Source organism: Sinocyclocheilus grahami, unplaced genomic scaffold (assembly GCF_001515645.1).
Source record: "Sinocyclocheilus grahami isolate Dianchi unplaced genomic scaffold, SAMN03320097.WGS_v1.1 scaffold358.1, whole genome shotgun sequence".
NCBI classification, from domain to species: domain Eukaryota; kingdom Metazoa; phylum Chordata; class Actinopteri; order Cypriniformes; family Cyprinidae; genus Sinocyclocheilus; species Sinocyclocheilus grahami.
In genome coordinates this window covers 215299-236079 of record NW_015505537.1, presented here as the reverse complement: position 1 = coordinate 236079, position 20781 = coordinate 215299, and the positions used below count along the sequence as shown (strand labels likewise).

The window sequence follows — 20781 nt, the reverse complement described above, 5'->3', positions numbered from 1 at the left end:
CCGCAACTGACACGAAGAAAACGCATGTGAGGTCAGAGGTAAAAATGTATTATTTTTTCAAACGTTTTATTTTAACTTCTTTAAAACGTTTTAAATGCAATGTTAAAATGATGGTAATTTGAATGATAAAATCATGTTTTTGATTTTTTTTTTCCTATCGTGTTATTGACTATTGTTTTCAGTGTCGACTAGTAGGAGCTGTACCGTTTAGTCGATTAGGCAAGGCAAGTTTATTTGTATAGCACATTTCATACACAATGGTAATTCAAAGTGCTTTACATAAAAGGAAGTAAAATAATCATTAAAAATAATCACAACAATAAAACAAGAAATTTAAAAACTTTTAAAATGATCTAAAAATTTATTTAAAATTAATTTGAAACTGTTAGAAAATTATTATATAAAATACTGTGCAATCAGTTCGGACGTAGCACAGTGCTCATTTAATAAATGCACAGCTAAACAGATGAGTTTTGAGTCTGGATTTAAATGTGACTAATGTTTTAGCACATCTGATCTCTTCTGAAAGCTGGTTCCAGCTGCGGGTGGCATAATAACTAAAAGCACATTCCCCTTGTTTTGTGTGAACCCTTGGTATTTCTAACTGACTCAATCCTAATGATCTGAGTGGTCTGTTAGGTTTATATTCAGAGATCATATCTGCAATGCATTTAGGTCCTAGCCCTTAGTGATTTATAAATGACTACAATTACTTTCAAATCAATCCTAAATATAACTGGAAGCCAGTGTAAGGACCTGAGGACTGGTGTGATATGCTCAGATTTTCTGGTTCTAGTCAGAATTCTGGCAGCAGCGTTCTGGATGAGCTGCAGCTGTCTAATGGTCTTCTTGGGAAGGCCGGTGAGGAGACCATTACAATAGTCCACCCTGATGGTGATAAAGGCATGAACAAGTTTCTCCAAGTCTTGGCTGGAAACAAAACATCTAATGCTTGCAATGTTTTTGAGATGATAGTGTGCTGAATTAGTTACTGCTTTGACATGACTACTGAAATCACACCAAGATTCTTGACTTGATTTTTAGTTGTTTGACCCCTAGAGTCAAGGTTCCTTGTTTAACTGAAGAAAGTTTTGGCACATCCAACTGTTATTTTCATCAATGCATTGGCAGAGGGAGTCAGTGGGGTTGTAGTCATTTGGTGATAAGGCTAGGTAAATCTGGGTATCATCAGCATAGCTGTGATAGGCAATTTGGTTCTTTCTCATTATTTGACTTGGGAGCATATACAGGCTAAACAAGAGCTGTGCAATAATTTAGCCTTGTGGGACTCCGCATGTCATGGACGTCCACTTAGACTTATGCTCTCCTATACTCACATAATAACCTCTCCCTTCTAAGTATGACCTGAACCATTTGAGTACCATCCCAGAAAGCCCGACCCAGTTTTCCAGTCTCTCTAGTAGTATGTTATGATCGACCGTGTCAAACGCAGCACAGAGATCTAGTAGTACCAGTACTGATAATTTGCTAGAATCAGAATTTAAGCGAATGTCATTTATTATCTTAATGAGCGCTGTCTGTGCTGTGATGCGGTCGGAAACCAGATTGAAAATAGTCCAGGTATCCATTTGAGTTTAAGTATTTGTTCAGCTGATTAAAAACTACCTTTTCAATAATCTTGACTATAAAAGGAAGATTTGATATTGGTCCAATATGGTGTTATCAAGATTTCTCTTTTTCAAAAGGGGCTTAACAACTGCAGTTTTCAGGGAGTTTGGAAAAGTCCCAGAAAGTAGTGAGGCGTTCACTTCTAAGAGATCAGCTTTTAAACAGTTAAGCACCCTTTTGAAAAAGGATGTGGGAAGTGTGTCAAGATAGCAGGTTGACGATTTGCTATCAATTGCTTCAAAAACAGACATAGTAACTTCTTTTTGAAATTGCGGTCGAATCTGTCTGACCTCTGCATAACTTGAGGATGTGCTAATCGCCTTCCTGATATTATTGATTATTGGGGGGTAGCAACAAGAGTGCGAGTGTTGCTTAATTTACTGTTTATAAGGTTTAAGAAGAAACTCTGTCTAACTCTGTTCCACATTGAAAGCATGGAGGCTGTCTTTACAGATGCTATAGTGAATTTCAAGTTTCGTCCGCTCAGCTTTTCTGCATTGTCTTTTCATACTCTGCTGTTGATTTTCTCCAAGCTGATTTTTGTCTGCCAGTCGTCTTACTGACTTTTACAGGAGCAATATCATCAATAACATTCTTAACTTTTGAGTTAAAGGAATCAAGGAGAAGATCAACAGAGTCTGCAGAAATGCTTGGTGTTAAAGATATAGCCGTCATAAATACTTAATGCATCTCTTTCTGACAGAGACAGATCTAGATTCAGTGGAAGCAGAGATCAATATATCAAAGAAAATACAGAAGTGATCAGATAGTGCTACATCATTAATAACAATGGATGAAATGTTTAGACCTCTACTGATGGCAACGTCTCCAAGATGCTTCAAGACACCTACCTGCAAATCTCCCTGAAAAACTATGCGCAAGTGCACCGAGGGCAAAAGCTGCTTTAAACGCAAAGGATGATCACACCAAATGATTGATTTAATTTAGTTAATAGAAGTGAATTGATAAATAAAATCTATTTATGACTATTTTTGACAGCATCCTCATTTTACAGTATTTTTACACAAGTACCTAAAACTTTTAACAGTACTGTAGCTTTGCAGGTAGCTTTCTTGAAGCATCTTGGAGACGTTGCCACAGTTCTTCTGGACTGAGTCTGTCTCAGTTTGTTCTGTTTCTTCATGTCATTCCAGACAGACTGATGATGATCAGATCAGATCTATGTGTGGAGCACTGGCTGCTCAGACACAAATCTCACTGGATTATTACAATTTATGGCAAAATGAATGTTTGGAAATGTAAACTGATATTTCCTACTGACGCACTACAGCAAAAGATAGAAATAACTGACTTAAACCCATTTTTTAGCTGGTGAAAATACTAGTGTTCTAATAATTTTGGCCACAACTGTATATGAGATGCATATTAAACTGAACTGTAAACCATACATTTTTTATTTTGATAATTTGTTTCAGCATTTTTTAATGAACACATAAATAAATAAATACATTCTGTATATACTGTATATTTTGACATTTATTTATTTGAATATATATATATATATATGTATGTGTGTATGTATATATATATATATATATATATATACACACAACTCACTTTGAAGAATGGGACAGTGTTTAATTTATCTATGGTATATGATTCACATCTTGTGAATATTTCAAAACTCACCAGACCTGTTTTTGGATTCCTATTCCTGTTTTTTTGGGGGGGGTATAGTAATGACAAAACTGTTTGTTTTTTGATCTGTGACACTGTGCGCTCAGGGACTCCCAAGCACAGCTACAGACTCTGGAAGGGGAAAGGTCCTATCTGATGCTCCTCTTCACAGTGCTGCCGATAGCTGCCAGTCCGACTCCTTCACGAGTAACGCCTCTTACCCCCCGACTCAACCCGCCCAGCGCCAGCGACGCCTCAACTCCACCAGCAACCTCAGACGCTCACGGTTCATCGCTCACTGCTTTGGCCTGCTCTCCAGCACATCTGAGTCCTCCAAAGCACAAGCCAATGGAATTACGACCCCAAACACGCTCTCAGACACCAGCCAGCTGCAGGTCAAAGGTCAAATATCAAGCGTTGAGGATGACCACGTCACTCTACCAGTGTTTGCCATCTCAGAAGAGGAAGACCGACAGCCTCTAGTCTCAGCAGAGCATCCCGAGAAGCCTTTGCGGATGAACGGACAGATGTTTGAAGGCACAAAGATGCCGCTGCTATCAAAAAGCCAAGCTCCCAGCATCCAACCGAGCTCTTTAGCGAGGGGAGTCCGTGGTGGCGCGTTGGAGACGCAGGATCCTTCAGCTCTCTCTTGTTAACAGTGACTCCAGAAACAAAGTCTGCCAGTGCCATGATGTTTGAGTATGATGGTCATGTGACCAATTCAGTCAATAAATGATCTCAACAGGACTGAAAACTCAGCTTATGAGCTGCTGTTCCAATAGGCCGTGACGTTTCAAATGGGTTTGTTATGAATATTGGCATGAATGAAAAATGAATGCACTTATGTGCTCTTGTATCTGCATATTTAATTTGCCAAGTATAAAACCACCATCTAACAGTATATTGTATTACCTGCAAATGTATGATAAACGTTTAACCAAGCTCACGTAATGTTTCTACTCACTACTGAGAGTTTTGAGTTGTAAGGCTGCGTTGTTACTTTCATTATGAAATTCCATGTATCTGCTCTATGAACAGTACAGCTTGTTCTACGGTAATCCCTTTGTAACCTGTAGAAGACCAATTAGCTGGTCTGGTAGAAAGCTGCTTGGCATCTCGCTTGACTTCCACGTTTAGTTTTTTTTGTAATTCACTATGGGTCCAATTCACATTTTGTACTGTTAAAAATATATCAATGGAAATGGCATATATTGTTATTTCTCAAGGGACATAACCACTGAAAATTTAATTTCGACTCAACTTTGTTCTATGAGTAATTTTAATCAAGTTACTGTTTTTCCACCTATATCACTTACTATGTGCCTTGTGGCCATCATCTATGCTGCTAAATATGCACTGATGCAATACCTGAAATTGTGCGTACGAGCATATTTTTATAACGTTTGCAATTTCATAACTGTCGTCTTTATATGGTATGTTTTCCTGAATGCAGTAATATTGTCAACTGTACTGTTTTTGATGTATTATAAAGGGAACTGATCACCATACAGACAGTTAAAATGCAGTAACTATCATTTAATGCAAATAAAATGTTATTGTATAGTGATGTTGTGTGCTGCTGTATTATCTTGTACAACCATTTCAGAATATACATAGAATCAAATATAATTGAATGTAGTCTTTTATTATTAGCGCAGTAAATTAAACACGGTTTTTGTCTCAGATGTATTTCTAGGCATTACAAACATGAGGCACAGCAAGCGCTAATTCAACTCTAGAACATTAGCAGTGCTATTATAGGGGCTTCCCAATAGTTACTTAAAAACCTGATGAGCAGAAAACATTTTCTTCTCCATTTGAAGCCCCAGCTTAAACTTTGATGAGGTAGAATTAAACACCCCCTTATCTGAAAGAAAGAAAAAATCCAACCCAAGCAAGTAAATATTTACTGAGTACATCTCCCTTTCAGTAAATGCAAAGCAGCCCCTCTAACACTCGGGGACCATTCCTGAATAAATCCCTCAAACCTTCCTGCAGATTTAAAGAGTTCATAGAATGAGACCCGCTTTGGAGCTCACATCATAACATACCATTCAACAAACCAAAAACCACCTTTTAGGTTTATACAAGAGTGGTTTCAAAGGGCGGTTTATCAGTATATTAGACATACAAAATGTTTAGGTAGATATTAGAATATAATAGAAACCCCTTTCCCACATATCTTTATATTTCAGATTTTGCATACTAGTTCATTTACAATCAGATCAAATTTGGGGAAAGCTGCTTTAGACAAAAGCATCTACCAAATGCACCAATGGAAAAAACGAAATAGAACAGGTGGAGGTAACTATTAATTTGCAACAAGCATGAACCCTAGTAGAAACATTCCCATACACACTTTCAAAGTAATGGCAGGGTGAGTTATCCTGTAAAATCACAACTTAACATTCACTAATGAAGTGTAGCAAATCCAGCAAATGTGGCCGTTTGTCAGGTGCCATTAGGTCAGTGTGTGAGGTTTTAGAGTGCTGAGCCCTTCTGTCCACCTTCATTAAAGCGCAGTTGAGGCTGGTGAGGGATGTAGAGGATTGACCTCTGTAGTTGTAGGAAGTCTAATCTGAGCCTCTGAAGAATGCTGTGGTGTGAAGAACAACAGACCCCAAAAACATGCACAAGGCAAAAAAAAGCAAAAATACTTTGTTCAATCTAACAGTAATGTAAAATATAAATATTATAATAATATTTTTGGAAATATTTACGAAACATCACAATGAACTGAGATATAGCATGCACTTTCAGGTATCTGAAAAGGTTATAAATATATTTTTTTATGCTTTCAATGTTTTTATAAACCAAAAAAAAAAAAAAAAGGTTGAAGGGTAAAATGTTCTTAACTTAGAATTTTCATGTGGCTTTGATGCTTAAAGACACATTTTAAACACTGATGCTGGTAACGGTTTCATGGATCACATTGGCTTTCTCAGTATATTAAACTTTCATTAATTTAAAAAAATAATAATAATTGGAAGAACTATGGCTAAAACCAATGTGGTTTACCAAGTTAAACAAGAATCAGCGGAGTGTTAAAAATATACACCAACTGAAATAAAACTTCATGGGGAAGATGGGAATAAGAAAAAGAAAAAAAAACATTTACTAGCCCAAAAATACAACTCTAGCCTAGTCAGAAAATATTAAAATATTTAAACAGCTATTATATGGCCATACCATCTACCTATTATATCACCAATCCTACAAGTGAAAGAAAAACTCAAATATCTTCATTACACAGGACAACGCTAGGAAAAGCATCATCCACTGCTAAAAACTGGCCTTGTTTGCATATGAACATGAGCCAAAAGCAAAAATTCCATTATCATAACGAGATGTGCGAAAGCATCTAAGCTTTTATTATAAATCAGATTTGACTTGATTATCCCCTGCAGTGCGATATAACCCATAGTCTTGTGTTAGAGGGGGAAAAAAACCTCTCATATGCCTCCAGAACAGGCTTGCAACCTTTTCTTCACATGGCTTACTGCCCAGATAACGAAGAACAAAATGCAAATGCTGAATACCTAATGTGTGAAAGTTTAGTGCACTGGTTTGGAGTCACCAACACGATCATCCCTTTTTATAACATACATTTTCAACATTCTCAGTAGCATTTAAATGTCTTGAGCAGTTGATGATAATAGTGAAAGAAAAATGGAAGAAGTAAGTGACGTATGCAAAGAAAGAGCACTCATAGTTGACTCTTAGGCACCATGGGTTATTTTATATTTTGTATATTGTATAAGGTTCAAGCTAAAGAGCTTTTTGCATGAAAAGGTGATTGCCAGCGTTTTGAGATGCAGCATGAAAGCATGTCAATAGCATAGTGGAAAGAAGTGTGACGGTCAGTCCATCATGAAAAACTAGTGTCTGCTTCTACACACAGTGCAGATCCAGATCAGATGCGCTGACACCATACTTCAAGGATGATTGATTTATCATCATCTGATTGACTTTGCATATGTAAAGTTGTCATCTAGAGGAGTACAGAGGTATAACACGTGCCCGCAGCAGATCAGTTACCCAGAAGCGGGAGACTGGTCAAAACAAGCCACATTCCTCCAGCTTCAGTTCTTAAAACGCGTCTGCTCACACACGTGGTTAAATTTCCTGACAGAGGAGAAAATAAAATGACAGATTAAGATTCATTGTGATCATAGCATGTCGCCTGAATTATTGAGCATGATTTTGATCATTACCCAGAGTTTCTGCAGGTTTTATGAAGTCAATTCAAGACCAAGTAAAGAAAATGTAAGCAATGAACTGAACAGAACAAAATACAAATGCAAATGTCTTGTGTTAGCAGCAACACTTCAAAATTCGATAATACAACTTCAACTTAATTTTTAAATTTAATTTTTACAACAAAAAAAGCTTGAACAGCTCTGCAAATGTCGAAATATTCTTAAATCAAGACTTTTACTTCGTGAAGCAAAATGACAAAAATATATCTTGTTTTATGAGAAATTGATCAAAATAAATTGAAGGAAAAAAATCAACTTCAAACGGAAAACGAGTTTTCATACCTGCTGACAGATATTTGTTCTTGTTTTAAGTATTAATGCACTCAATTGTGTTACGTTTCTCAGAAAACAAGACTTTATGTGTTTAATTTGCACCTCAAATAAATGTATCTTGAATTAAGGATGAAAAATACTGAGGAAGATATTCTTTGAAGTGCAGACAAAATTGTATGCCAAAACTATGAATTTAAGACTTTCTGCTCTGGTTTAAGACCTTAATTTGTGGAAGAGTGAATTAAGACTTTATAAGAGCCACAGAACCCCTGACAAACAGAACTTTTACATAAACTGAATGTCCTAACAAACAGGCCTATGCTGTTGTACTGCAGACTGACGATACATACAGTACATGCTCATTAGCTGCCCTCTACTGGTGGACATAAGTTTGATGCGCTTCACAGGATGGACATAATAAGGATGGATGGATGGATGTGTATAATGCTTTGGCAAAACAGTACGTAAACATAATCATGCCAATAAAGTACTTTAAACTGAATTGGATAGGCAAGACATGAGATTTGAAGTTGTGACTATCAGGATGGATATCAAAATGTAAAAATTAATTTCCAGATGTCGCTGACTTACAAAGCGTGGTGTGCTTTCACTTGAGTCCGACAGTTGCGTCCCCAGTAACAGTTTGGTCTGGCAGTCACAGAATCTGTGTGGAAGAAAGAAAAAAACAACCTTACCGCATACAAAAGCACATTTTTATCATTTCAATTTAATTCTGCAGTTTTATATATTTTGGCTTGATGTCTACCTACAGCAGAGGCGAATGAAATAAATTCTGTGACGCTAATATGACTGTGCAGCTTTGTGTTATTTTATTGCACACGAGTCTTACCTGGCAGATCTGATGGAGGAATATGCTCTCTGTATTTATACGCCAGCTCTCTAAAAGTGCGAAGTCCACAGCAGTAGCAGAGGAAAGAGTTGGCAGTGATTCTGTAATCTGAAACATGCACATATGAACAAGTGATTTTTCATTTACCTGAGATAATCACTTTCAGTCAAATAGTACTAGATAACTGATGCATTGACATTCCGTTTCTTAATCACAGGGATGAGTGACATGGCAAAATTATGAATCAGCTGGGATACATAATACGATTTGCAGCTGCATGTAAGAAAATGGGGCTTCCAATTACTTGTGTTCAGAGAAAAAGACTCTCTGTGATGTGAAAATGACCATCTCTCTTCCATAGAAATATGCATAATGTCATAAATATAATGTATCCCCCAAAATATTTAGAAATGTTGTGATTTTCTTCCCTTATATTAACCACCCTTACTTCAACCTGTGCCTGATCCTCAACATTTCTCAATATGACCAAAGTGCAGTTACCAGAGAGCTGGTACAGGCCCTGCTGTACGGCCTGAAGCGCTTCCTGCAGCATATGCCTCCAGCTCATTCCTCGAGAAGTCAAATAATTCTGCCACAAAAAAACAGAAATGAACAACAGCTTAGACGACTGGGTTTCCAAGTGGGAAAATGGGGCAAATGCATTTATAGTTTAGTTTAAGATACGAAAAATGGCCATTGCAATAAATTATTCTTATGCATCAAGAAAATTTGCATAATTATCTTATGCATTTTTTTTTTTTTCTACAATGCAAACATGTTACTGCAGCTTGAGATAATCAGATTAAGTTCATTATTTCAATCTATGCATTGACAGCCTATGTCAGACAGTGTGATATTTTTTGCCCAATTTATCATCAATCAGGCAAAAAAAAAAAAAGTCTGATTGTTTAGAAAAGTAATAGCACAGTTCTCCTTAACTCTTATCCACATAATTTGAGGTTTAATGTGTGTCTGTAGCACAAACAAAAGTTTAATAATTAAAGTTAGGGATTTGTTCCAATTCCGCACAGTGTTTGTATCGCTAACAGAAACTATTAAATATTGTTTACCTAATCGAAATAAAGCTGAAGTTTTAATTAAATATTAGGGGAAAATATTAACTTAAAAAATGTTGTCAACTAACTGAAATTAATTAAGTTGAAATACTAAAATGACTAAAATTGAAATAAAAATAAATGAAAGCCAAATAGACATTTAAAACAAATAATAATAGAAATTATAAAAATATAAAGTAAAATAAAGATACCTCAAAACACTAATAAAATAACAGTGATCCCAAAGTATCAGCAAACAAACTGTACACACCTGAAGGACTTCAGACTCGTATTGATTGCCATTAAAAACTCCATCCAGACATTTATCATTAAGGTTAAGTTCTGTGAGGAGAAATAACCATAATCTTTATTATAAAATAAAATATAGTAACATTTCATACAGAAATCTTAACCGCTCAGAAACCTACCGCTGAAACGCTCTAGGCAGCCGTGACAGCCGATCCGCTGGCAGCCCCAGTACACATGACAGTACGCTTTCTGGCACACCATACCTTGTCAAAGGAACAGACAACAAATCATCAGGTGACTCCAGAAGAGAACTGGAGAGCATTGACGGACAGGTGTCAGGATCACTCACAGTGCTGCGGAGACACCTGAGGGGGAAGGTGCTCGAAGCGGCGGTCGGGCATGGGCTGCAGGCAGCAGGAGCAGATGAGGTGACTGCCCTGAGGAGGACATCTGAACGCCTGAGCAGCTGCAGCAGGAATACAGTGCATGGATGAACATGAAGATTTGCATGGATGTGTCTGTTGGTGTGTGAGTGTATTATCTAGGCCAGAGGTGTAAAGTATTTGAGTAAATGTAATTAATTACTGTACTTGAGTATCTTTTTTGGGTACTTTGTAGAGTATCAAAGATAATAGCAACTTTTACTTTCTACTCCACTACATTTGTCATGAGTGACGCAGATACACATTACAGTTTTGCATGGCACCTATAGCTTTTTCTGCAGCAGTTTTTTTCTGCTAAGAACGTGATATCGCCAACTACAGGGCACCAGAGTACTGCATCTTGTGCACTTTGCCCTTACTCATCCAAACTGGTCAACAAGGCGAGAATCCTTAGAAAGTAGTTGTGAATCACAGGTGTTTTATACATGAGATGAGGACATGAATGTAGCTGGCAATGAGGCCCAAACCAGCACATCCAGTGCAAGAAGGCTTTGAATTTTACATTAATTTGTTCCCTTTGGTTTTTGGCTTATTGTTTGTTCTAGTTTTTCCATTAAATACCTGCACATAGATCCTTCCCTCTGCCTGTTTTCCCAAGCTTCTCCACAACATTATAGTTTTTCACTGGCATATATACAGTGGGTACGGAAAGTATTCAGACCCCCTTAAATTAGCTTCTCCACAACATTATAGTTTTTCACTGGCATATATATATATTTATTATAAGTAAAGTACTTTTGAAATCAGATACGCTTAAGAGTTTTACACAAGTTCCGTTTTGGAATTGGTGACTTGTGACTTGTAGTGGAGTCATTTTCACTCGAAGGTATCTGTACTCAGGTATGGTTTTCAGGTGCTCTTTACACCTCTGAAGTGTGAGCATGAATAACCTGGGGAGGTGTCAGAAGATGTGGAGGGGCCGTCTCCAGGCACTTTAGCCGGCCCTTCGGTTTGAGCGGGCTCACAGATCCACAGGGCAGAGCTGAGCTCCTTCCGATAACTTGGACACTGCCGACACATCATATAGGGCTGACTGAGAACAAACATGTTAGATCAGGGTGTGTTTCAGTAATCACTTCAATACTTGATAGAACCTACTGGACATCTACTGTTTTAAGATTCAAGAGAATCACAATTTTAGCTAACATTCAATAAGAAAACAAAACACTAATAATTTGGGTAACTGGATTTTCCCTTCTTAAACTTCTACTTCAAGAAAAGAAAAAAATGCAATATATACACAGTTGTGGCCAAAATTATTAGAACACTAGTATTTTCACCAGCTAAAAATGGTTTTAAGTCAGTTATTTCTATCTTTTGCTGTAGTGTGTCAGTAGGAAATATCAGTTTACATTTCCAAACATTCATTTAGCCATTAATTGTAATAAGAGACCTACCTGCAAAGCTACCTGAAAACTATGCACAAGTGCACCGAGGGCAAAAGCTGCTTTAAACGCAAAGGATGCTCACAATTTAATTTAGTTAATAGAAGTTAATTGGTAAAGAATATCTATTTATGACATTATTTTTGACAGCATCCTCATTTTACAGTATTTTTTACACAGTACTGTAGCTTTGCAGGTAGGTTTCTTGAAATAGGTTTCTTATTACAATTAATGGAATGTAAACTGATATTTCCTCCTGACACACTACAGCAAATACAGACATAACTAACTAACTTAAACCCATTTTTTAGCTGGTGAAAATACTAGTGTTCTAATAATTTCGGCCACCACTGTATGACGGCACTACAAAAACACTTAATGGATAACGGTTGCTGACCTCATGTCAGATACGTCACTGTCATTGTCTGAGAGTTCGAACAGATAATCTGAACTGCCCTCCTCATCCGAGAAGGAGCGCTCGACTTTTGGCTGCAGCATGTCCTGCGTGATCTTGTTTCGGGCGTCCATGCTGCGCAATTCCTCTTCACTCCGACACTTCTCTATGACCAATTAAAAAAAATAAAAAAAAGCCACAAAATTTGAAAAATCTGTTCAAAAGTTAGGGATTAGTACGTTTTCTTTTAAGCTTTATATTCATCAAAGAATCCTGAAAAAAGTATTATCATGGTTTCCACAAAAATAATAAGCAGTACAACTGTTTTCAGTAAAAAAATCAGTATCAGAATGATTTCTGAAGGATTATGTGACACTGAAGACTGGAGTATAACGGCTGCTAAAAGTTCAGCTTTGCTGTAAATATATTAAAATAGGAACCGGTTATTTTAAATTGCAATAATACTTCTCAATAATACTGTTTTTACTGTATTATTGATCAAATAAATGCAGCCTTATGCCGAGTTCACACTGCACGATTTTCAAACTCGTCGGATCGCCGTTGTTTTCACACTGCGTTCTTAGATCGCGTCTTTGATCATTCACACTGCGTGATTGTCACTCGCGTGAACGAGCACCGATTTGCCTCTGATGTCAGGCATTTGTCGGCGATTTCACAAAACCTGTCGGCGAGTGAAAAATCTGGCTAATATTGTGCAGTGTGAACTCGGCATAAGAGAGACTTCTTTCAAAACATTAAAAAAAAAAACTCACCAACCTCACACGTTTGAACAATAGTGTACCTGACATCTGATTTGTACAGAGTAGTTACTTAAAGATTAAAAGTGCCACTCTCGTTGAAATCTTGTGCTTAGGCATATTTGTGCTAAGTAACACATATCTGTAAACTCTTAGACACTTTTATTTTTGTCTCTTTGCCTAGGTATTGTTTAATTAAAAACAAAGTTAAAGATAGCTTGTAAACGGTTTATACTCCCATGTTGTTTAGTAAGTTGACTCAGTGTGAACAGGCCTTAATACAAAGTGAGAATAGTGGCGTGTTACAGTACCTGGGTGCTGGAGAAGGTAAGCCTCCACCAGGTTGTTGAGGATGTGGTTTTTATGGATCCTCTCCACAGGACATCGGCAGGTGGGGCAGAGGGAGGAACGCTCCATCCAGCCAGAATAACAGGCAGCGCAAAACGTATGCATGCAGGGCTGAAGACTGTACCAGACACACACATTAACTATTGAAGATACATTCAGATTCAGCCTCCACGCACCTTTTTAAAATCCTTCTTAAAGGTATAGTTCGCACAAAAACGAAAATTCCGTCATCATTTACTTCACCTTCATTTCATTTTTGGGTGAACCATCGCTTTATATTTATTTATAATTAAATTATAATTAATAAAACAACTAAAAGGGATTTATGCTCAGCCAGCTGGTCTATTCGGGTGTAAGTGTTGATTTGTGCATGTTGGACTGACCTGACACAGTCGTGCAGCAAGTCCTGGCAGACGATGCATGTGAGGGATTCTTCCATTTTGTCTGTAGTGGCTCCCTCAGTTTTCTCTTTCCCTGCTGCTCCTCTGAGAGAGACCTGAGAAGAGTCACTGTGAGAAGATCCACACCCGTTCTGATCATCTGCAGGACAGACGGACACAGACACAAAGGTTACATTTGGAAGTGTTTATACTGTAGAATAGTTCTGAAACGCATGTTAAAACCAGATATACACTACCATTCAAAAGTCAGCAAGATTTCATTGTTTTAATTATTATTTTTAGTTAGCAAAGATGCCACAAAAGTGACAATAAAGACATTTATAATGTAAAAAAAACATTTCTATTTCAAATAAATTCAGTTCTTTTCAACTTTCTATTAATCAAACAATCTTGAAAAAAGGCGTCACTGTTTCCACAAAAAATTACGCAGCAAAACTGGTCGGCATTGATAATAATAAGAAATATTACTTAAGCACCAGATCAGCATATTACAATGATTAGAATGATCATGTGACACTGAAGACTGGAGTAACGGCTGCTGAACATTCAGCTTCGCCACCACCTGAATAAATGACATTTTAATACATTAAAAAGTGAAAAAGGGAAGTGTGACGTGACATGTGGCCAAGTATGGTGACCCATACTTGGAATTAGTGCTCTGCATTTATCCCATCCAAAGTGCACACACACAGCAGTAAACACACACACACTGTGAACACACACCCAGAGCAGTGGGCAGCCATTTATGCTGCGGCGCCCGGGGAGCAGTTGGGGGTTCGGTGCCTTGCTCAAGGACACCTCAGTCGTGGTATTGAAGGTGGGAGAGAGCACTGTACATTCACTCCCCCCACCTACAATCCCTAAACGAGACTCGAACCCGCAACCTTTGGGTTACGAGTCCGTCTCTCTAACCATTAGGCCATGACTTTCTAAAACAGAAATCTGTTCATTTAAACTGTAATAATATATCACTAATACTTTTTTACTGTATTTTTGATCAAATAAATGCAGCCTTTTTTAACGGTAGTGAAGATGGCAATCTTAAACCATCAGAGCCTAAACACTTTTAAACTCTTTCAAAGTAGTCTGACTATTATTATGCCGGAATACAGATGGCTCAGACCACTCAAAATAGACCGAATCATAAATTATTTACAATGCGTCACATTTTTTAATTTTTTACCAAAACTGTGTTACAGCACCTTTGTCAGTTTTTCTTCTTTTCCTCTGCATTTCCACCTCCGGCTCCGTCTGTTGTCCTCCCTCAGTCCAGCAGGTCCACTTCAGGCGAGAGTGATTCATGACCGGCTCCCCAGGGCTGCTTGCTGGTGCAGTCATCTCTGATTCTCCTTTACAAGCAACCGAAGAACTCACTGGGTTCTTCCTTGCAGACACATCTGCTGAACGGTACATACAGGAATATAATTTTTAAAAATATATATTTTATGCATTTTTTGAGTATGTCAACATTGTAAAGGCTTGCATACACCAAAAATGATAACTATAAAGATAAAGGTAACTATATCAGCATCCACAGTAACTCATGATAACATTCTGTTTATTATAAGTGCACACTGCTCTTTGAAGCAGGATGGATTCCGATTGGTTGTCAATGTTTTGATTGTTCATCAGTTAGAAACAAATGGTTCTGAAGAAGTGATTCCAGGCATACTGTTCCCCTGTGCCGTAATCATTACAGTTTTGGACTCGGCTATTCTTTGAACTCTTTCAGAATGATTTCTATAACTATCGTTATATTTATCATCCTTGGTCCGAATGGGCCTTAAATCTGAAAAACTCAACGCATAGATAAACAGCAGCATAGAAAGCCAATGCATTTACACTTTTATACTAGTCATTTTCTTATCAAAGCAACTTGCATGAAAGAGCGCGTGCAGTGTGGACGGTAATTACCAGAGCAGGTAGATAAGGGCATGTTGTAGAAGTGGAAGGAAGAGCTTGAGGTAGATGGCTGAGGATCCTCATGCCCAGACTGAGGTAGAGGCTTCACAATAACAGGCTCTACTGGCACTGGTTCACTCTCGGTTTCCGTCAGATCTGAATCTTCTTCTCTTCCAATATCTATGGAGATCCCAAAGAGAAAACTCTAACTTTCAGAAACTGTCAAAAATGGCATGCGGATGAAATTAGGATTTCAAGTCAACATGACCTCACCCTAGGCAAACAACAGTAGGAGTATTGGAACATCTGTATGAAACGTCATATTCAAAATGTATTTACCTTCAATGTCCTGTGAGGCACTTTCCTGTGGCCCGATGACCTGATAAACATAAGCGACGTCTGCAAAACCGAAAATAGATGAGTGACGTGGCCAATCTGTGTCATCTGTTTGGATGCAACTATACAATCGAAACGGAAAATGCTTAAATGTGAAAACTCACTTTGCTCTGGCTCATTCTTCCTGTACACAAAGTGTATAACATCACCATTCTGCAGTAAGTGTGTCTGTTTCTTCACCACTTTGGACATGTTGATCACTGTTCCATTGGTGCTGACGGAAACAAACGGATCACCATCAAGCAAAAATTATAGTAATTATGAATTTCATGGATCCCTTTGTATGAGTGCTATTCAGAGGCTAAATGACTACATCTGTGAATTGTATTCTCAGAAATAATCGACAAAACAACAGGAAATTATTATGAGAAGTTATTAGCAAACATCACAATTCGAAATGCCTGAGCAACTTGTCCAAACATGTCCACTTAATTGTCCAATTTTTTTTTTAATTGACTGATCCAGGTAGAACTGATCGACCAAAGTATCCACTATTTCTTTCAGGATAACGAATAGAGACAAAATAAAGTGCCTAGTTAAAGCCTTGTTAAAAAATAGCAAAGAGAAAGTTGCACAAGAAAGGATAACAAGAAGGTAGGAAGGGAAGCTTGCCGTTTCCATAACGCTGATTAAGCATTGTGTAAAGCACACAGCATATCGACTGTCTAGCAGACATTCATTTAATTAGCTGGATGGAAATGTATAGCACCATTGGTGAGCTAGCGTACATTCAAATACATGAGACATACAGTCACTACAGACACACATCAACTACTGTATCTCCATCCACTGACTATTAACCAAATTACAATTAATTATTCACCAAAGCAAAGATTAAATGTCATGAGGGAATTGGATGTATATTTGCCGCAGGGCCAAGCATGTCATTAATTGAATTCACTTACTAACGTAATTACAAGTCACTCAGTATAATTTGCAAAAACTTAATAGAACTAAAAAGAACTGCTTCTACCTAAGTTTTTTACTGGTACATCTACTTGTGAAAAAAAATTAAACTGTAGCATTACCATTATACATCAGTCTTCCAAAATAATATTAGTTCTGTAAATTTACAGAACACTCATCCCTCTTTCTTGCTGTAATCAATGCATGGTGAAATCTTTAAATATAAGAACTTATAATATACTGTATGGGTCAAAGACAAGATGCCATTTTTGTGCCCACATCAAATTAAATTTACAAAATACATTTTACATACACAAAAAGCATTGTGCAAAGAAAATGAAATGTCTACTTTGATGTTTTTGTGAAAATAAAAATATGGGAGAAATAATGTTTTATTGTCATTCAGTGAAACAACATATTTATGTACATATATATAAGTGCTGTCAAACGATTAATCGCATCAAAATAAAAGTTTTTGTATACACAATATATGTGTGTGTACATTTATAATGTACATATAAATACACACACATGCATGTATAAATGTAAGAAAAATATGTTGTTTATATTAAATAGATTTATATATATAACAAATTATATGAATATAAATATATACACATGTAAATATTTTCAAAATATATACCGTGTGTGTATTTATATATACATATAATAAATATACACAGTACACATGCATATATTATGTGTAAACAAAAACTTTTATTTTGGATTCAATGTATGTATATATATATATATATATATAGAGAGAGAGAGAGAGAGAGAGAGAGAGATAGAGATAGAGATAGAGATATGCAAAGGGCGAAGAACGTGATATTGGCCTATGTCTTACTAGAAGGACCTCATGATGTCAAACAGGTGGCCCTACCTCATGTCCTCCAGCCACACCTGTCCTGAGTTCTGATCTTGAGTGATTTTGCAATGATTCCCTGAGACCAGTTTATTAGCCGGGAATGAGAGGTCACAATCTATAAAGAAAATATGTCTGTGAGGTTACGATATCAACACAAGTCAACAATAATTCAAAATGGACTATATTCTTTTTCTTATTGTGTACAATCCACCCATCACTGTGTTATTCCAAAGAAAGAAAGTAGCTCTTTATAATCTTTCAACAAAGAGAATGGTTCCACTTCTGAAAAGTTTCGGCTGATGTCACCATTAAGACTTTAGGCCCTGTCCCAACTGCCAGCTTAAGCCTTTACATAAATCTGCAAAAACACTATAGAAAAATGCCAGCTTTAGCAGTGTGAAAATGGGAAAAGCATGAAGAAAATAAAATGTAATTTTAGGACCTTTAATATTAATAGTGAAATTACCTCACAAAATTCTCACTACTGTAATAACTATTATTATTAATAATAAACACAGTAGTAGTATTTAGTCATTACAGCAGTGCATGCTTCTAGCAATGCCAAAGTCATGGAAGTAATTCTCAGTAAATGCATGAAATGATAAATATATACTTTGCAATATAAGTTGCTTTGTCTACAAGAGTGTAGATAAATGTGAATAATAAAAGGGACACTCAAATTTTATTTAATATCCTGCTTCCCTTTAAAATGTGACACTACTGAAGTAAAATTGGTTGCGAACACATTTTCATGTCGACTTTAATAAAGCACGTTCCTCTTTTCGTCAAGCACCTTTTCTCTTCCTGACCTGGCCCATTACTTTCTCGCCTCGACACATTAGGAAAGTAAGTCTTAAAGGGGTCATATGATGCTTTTTTTAAAGATCATTATTTTGTGTATTTGGTGTAACAGAATATGTTGACATGCTTTAATGTTCAAAAAACACATTATTTTTCAAATACTGTACATTATTGTAGGTCCTCTATGCCCCGCCTCTCTCAAACGCTTCGTTTTCTACAAAGTCCCTCCTTCCGACAAGCGCAGTCTGCTCTGATTGGCCAGCTGACCCAGTGCATTGTGATTGGCCGAACACCGCAAGCACGCGTCGGAAATGTTGTGATGTAAAGTTAAAAATGACACTAGTCTATTATAGTAATGAAGTGTATCAGTTCTGCTAATAACCAGTGTCCAATGTTACTGTGAAGCACACAGAATCAAACAGACACATGGATTAATATTAATTAATGCAGGATAAAGACAGTCTTCAAAACCAGATCGACACAGATAGAGTCAAAGGGATACAACCTTTCCTTGCACACCACCACAACGCAAAAAAAACTACTTAATATTCCAAGAGCATGTCTTCAATAGACGCCTTTGTCATTATTGGGGTGGGGGTTCGTTTGCTGAACTAAAGAGAGCATTGTGAAAGGCATGGGCTCCCTCAATACATGCAGACACTGCTTCAGACTGATTGTCTTCTTGAGGGTTAAAAAAAAAAGTTACTATTTATGTCAATAAGTAAAACTAGACAGTCATAGAAGAGTCTGTAAAGAGGTTACGGGGGAAAAGGCAAGTAAATGAAGAAGCACTTTTAAAATGCGTTCACAAAACAAGACTGAGCAACTAACATGAACATGATGCTGTTCAGCGCACCTTTTTTTCTCCCCACTGTGCATTCTCTATTTATAAGTAATATCTCTGAACCCGGAGATGCGTTGACTTTCCCCAGTTTTCCCCAGGCCTGTCCGCTGCCCTGACGCGCCATCTTCTCCTCTTCCTTATTTTACCTGCCAGACAGCAGATCATGTCAGCTACAGAAGCGTGAGGCAAAGAACACAAGCACAAATATTCCATAAAGGCAAATAAATGCAAATGCATTTACTCACAATGCTGATCATAGTTAAACAGAGTTGAAAGATGTAGTGTGAAACACTACAGACAGCATGTTTTGTCAAATAAACTGTAGGGGAGACCAGTGTTTGTAACCCAAGATGAGTTGTAACCATCAGTTTAAATAAATAGAAATGGGCTACAGGGGTGAAATAATACTTTACATGAACACCAATCTCAAGTGGCACAAGTTAGACTTTGTGCAAAACAATCAGCACAATTTGTGTCATGTTAAATGACAGAATCTGAATAAGCAGATGTTTATAAGCTTTACTAATATCACAACTGATCAGAGGGGTAGGATTGTAACATGACACACCCATGTACTTTTACTTTCTATATTTCTATATTTATAGTTTTATTAGCGGCTTTGAATCACCATGTTTATAATTAAATACGGATGGGGTGGTCAATTTGATTATCATAATAAATTCATAGTGAAGAAGGGTGTAACAAAACTCTTTTTACTTGAAATTCATTGTATAAAGTTTAGATAAGATGCATTTAGATATGCAAATTAAATGAAAGATTGAGAGGGTGATACAGACGCTTCACATAACGTTACTCCATAAACATTATTTCCAGCTATTCGATCATAACGCAGAAGTGCTAACCAGCTAACTCAAGCCGCAAAAGAGTGAAAAGTAAAGCTAAAATCACTAGAGTAAATTAAATGATATGTAAAGTCTTTCATTTCTGTAAGTGACTGTTCTCAAGTCGAGCTTTGTTTTGGGAAGCTGTACAACAGCGTGGAACGGCGCAGTGTTTACGTTACGAGTCTCAAACTGTTAACAGTGACTCAATTAATCGGCAAACTCAACCTCTAATGTATGGACAGCACTAACCTGGCCACCGTCGGAGAGTATCCCGAGCATTAGCGCATGTTGACTTCAATCCGCTGTGTGCTTTCGTTTTTATTTTCTTGAGCACTTCCTGCCCAGCAGTGGCATTTCCAGGCATCAGCTGATGGAGAGAGAGAGAGAGAGAGAGAGAGAGTGAGGGAGGGAGAGAGAGGGGGGAGAGAGAGAGAGTGAGGGAGAGAGAGAGAGAGAGAGAGTGAGGGAGAGAGGGAGAGAGAGAGAGAGAGAGAGAGAGAGAGAGAGAGAGAGAGAGAGAGAGAGAGAGGTGTCAGA

The 20781-nt window shown here is 37.3% G+C and overlaps 2 protein-coding genes across 4 annotated transcripts in view; one reads left to right on the top strand and one right to left on the bottom strand.

Annotated features, from left to right (window-relative positions):
- LOC107548941 (uncharacterized) overlaps positions 1-4778 on the top strand; it is a 30463-nt gene extending 25685 nt beyond the window's left edge. Inside the window, exon 7 of the mRNA XM_016229813.1 lies at positions 3375-4778. Within this exon, the coding sequence (XP_016085299.1) occupies positions 3375-3923 (549 nt within the window). The 3' untranslated portion in view covers positions 3924-4778. The remainder of the gene's footprint in view (positions 1-3374) is intronic.
- Positions 4779-4846: 68 nt separating this feature from the next.
- Positions 4847-20631, bottom strand: LOC107548943 (E3 ubiquitin-protein ligase CHFR-like). 3 transcript variants are annotated; one of them, XM_016229815.1, is made up of 18 exons: positions 20494-20631; positions 19412-19569; positions 17770-17869; positions 16085-16194; positions 15924-15983; positions 15597-15764; positions 14885-15082; positions 13665-13821; positions 13245-13399; positions 12179-12341; positions 11287-11429; positions 10303-10419; positions 10133-10216; positions 9976-10046; positions 9151-9238; positions 8650-8757; positions 8391-8463; positions 4847-7392 (listed from the first exon to the last, which is right to left on the bottom strand). In XM_016229815.1, the coding sequence occupies exons 2-18, from the start codon at positions 19521-19523 to the stop codon at positions 7350-7352; spliced, it is 1950 nt and encodes a 649-aa protein (XP_016085301.1). In that variant the 5' UTR covers positions 19524-19569; positions 20494-20631; the 3' UTR covers positions 4847-7349. The 3 variants fall into 3 exon arrangements, with proteins under 3 accessions (XP_016085301.1, XP_016085300.1, XP_016085302.1); XM_016229814.1 differs by having other exon boundaries at positions 19412-19545; XM_016229816.1 differs by having other exon boundaries at positions 14885-15079; positions 19412-19545.
- Between the last annotated feature and the right edge of the window lie 150 nt (positions 20632-20781).

Coding starts and splice junctions, on each gene's coding strand:
- LOC107548943 (XM_016229815.1), bottom strand. CDS start 19,523: ATGGCGCGTCAGGGCAGCGGACAGGCCTGGGGAAAACTGGGGAAAGTC. Junction 9,239..9,975: donor ACGAGTCTGAAGTCCTTCAG/GTGTGTACAGTT, acceptor TTTTTGTGGCAG/AATTATTTGACTTCTCGAGG. Junction 8,464..8,649: donor TCCTCCATCAGATCTGCCAG/GTAAGACTCGTG, acceptor TCTTCCACACAG/ATTCTGTGACTGCCAGACCA.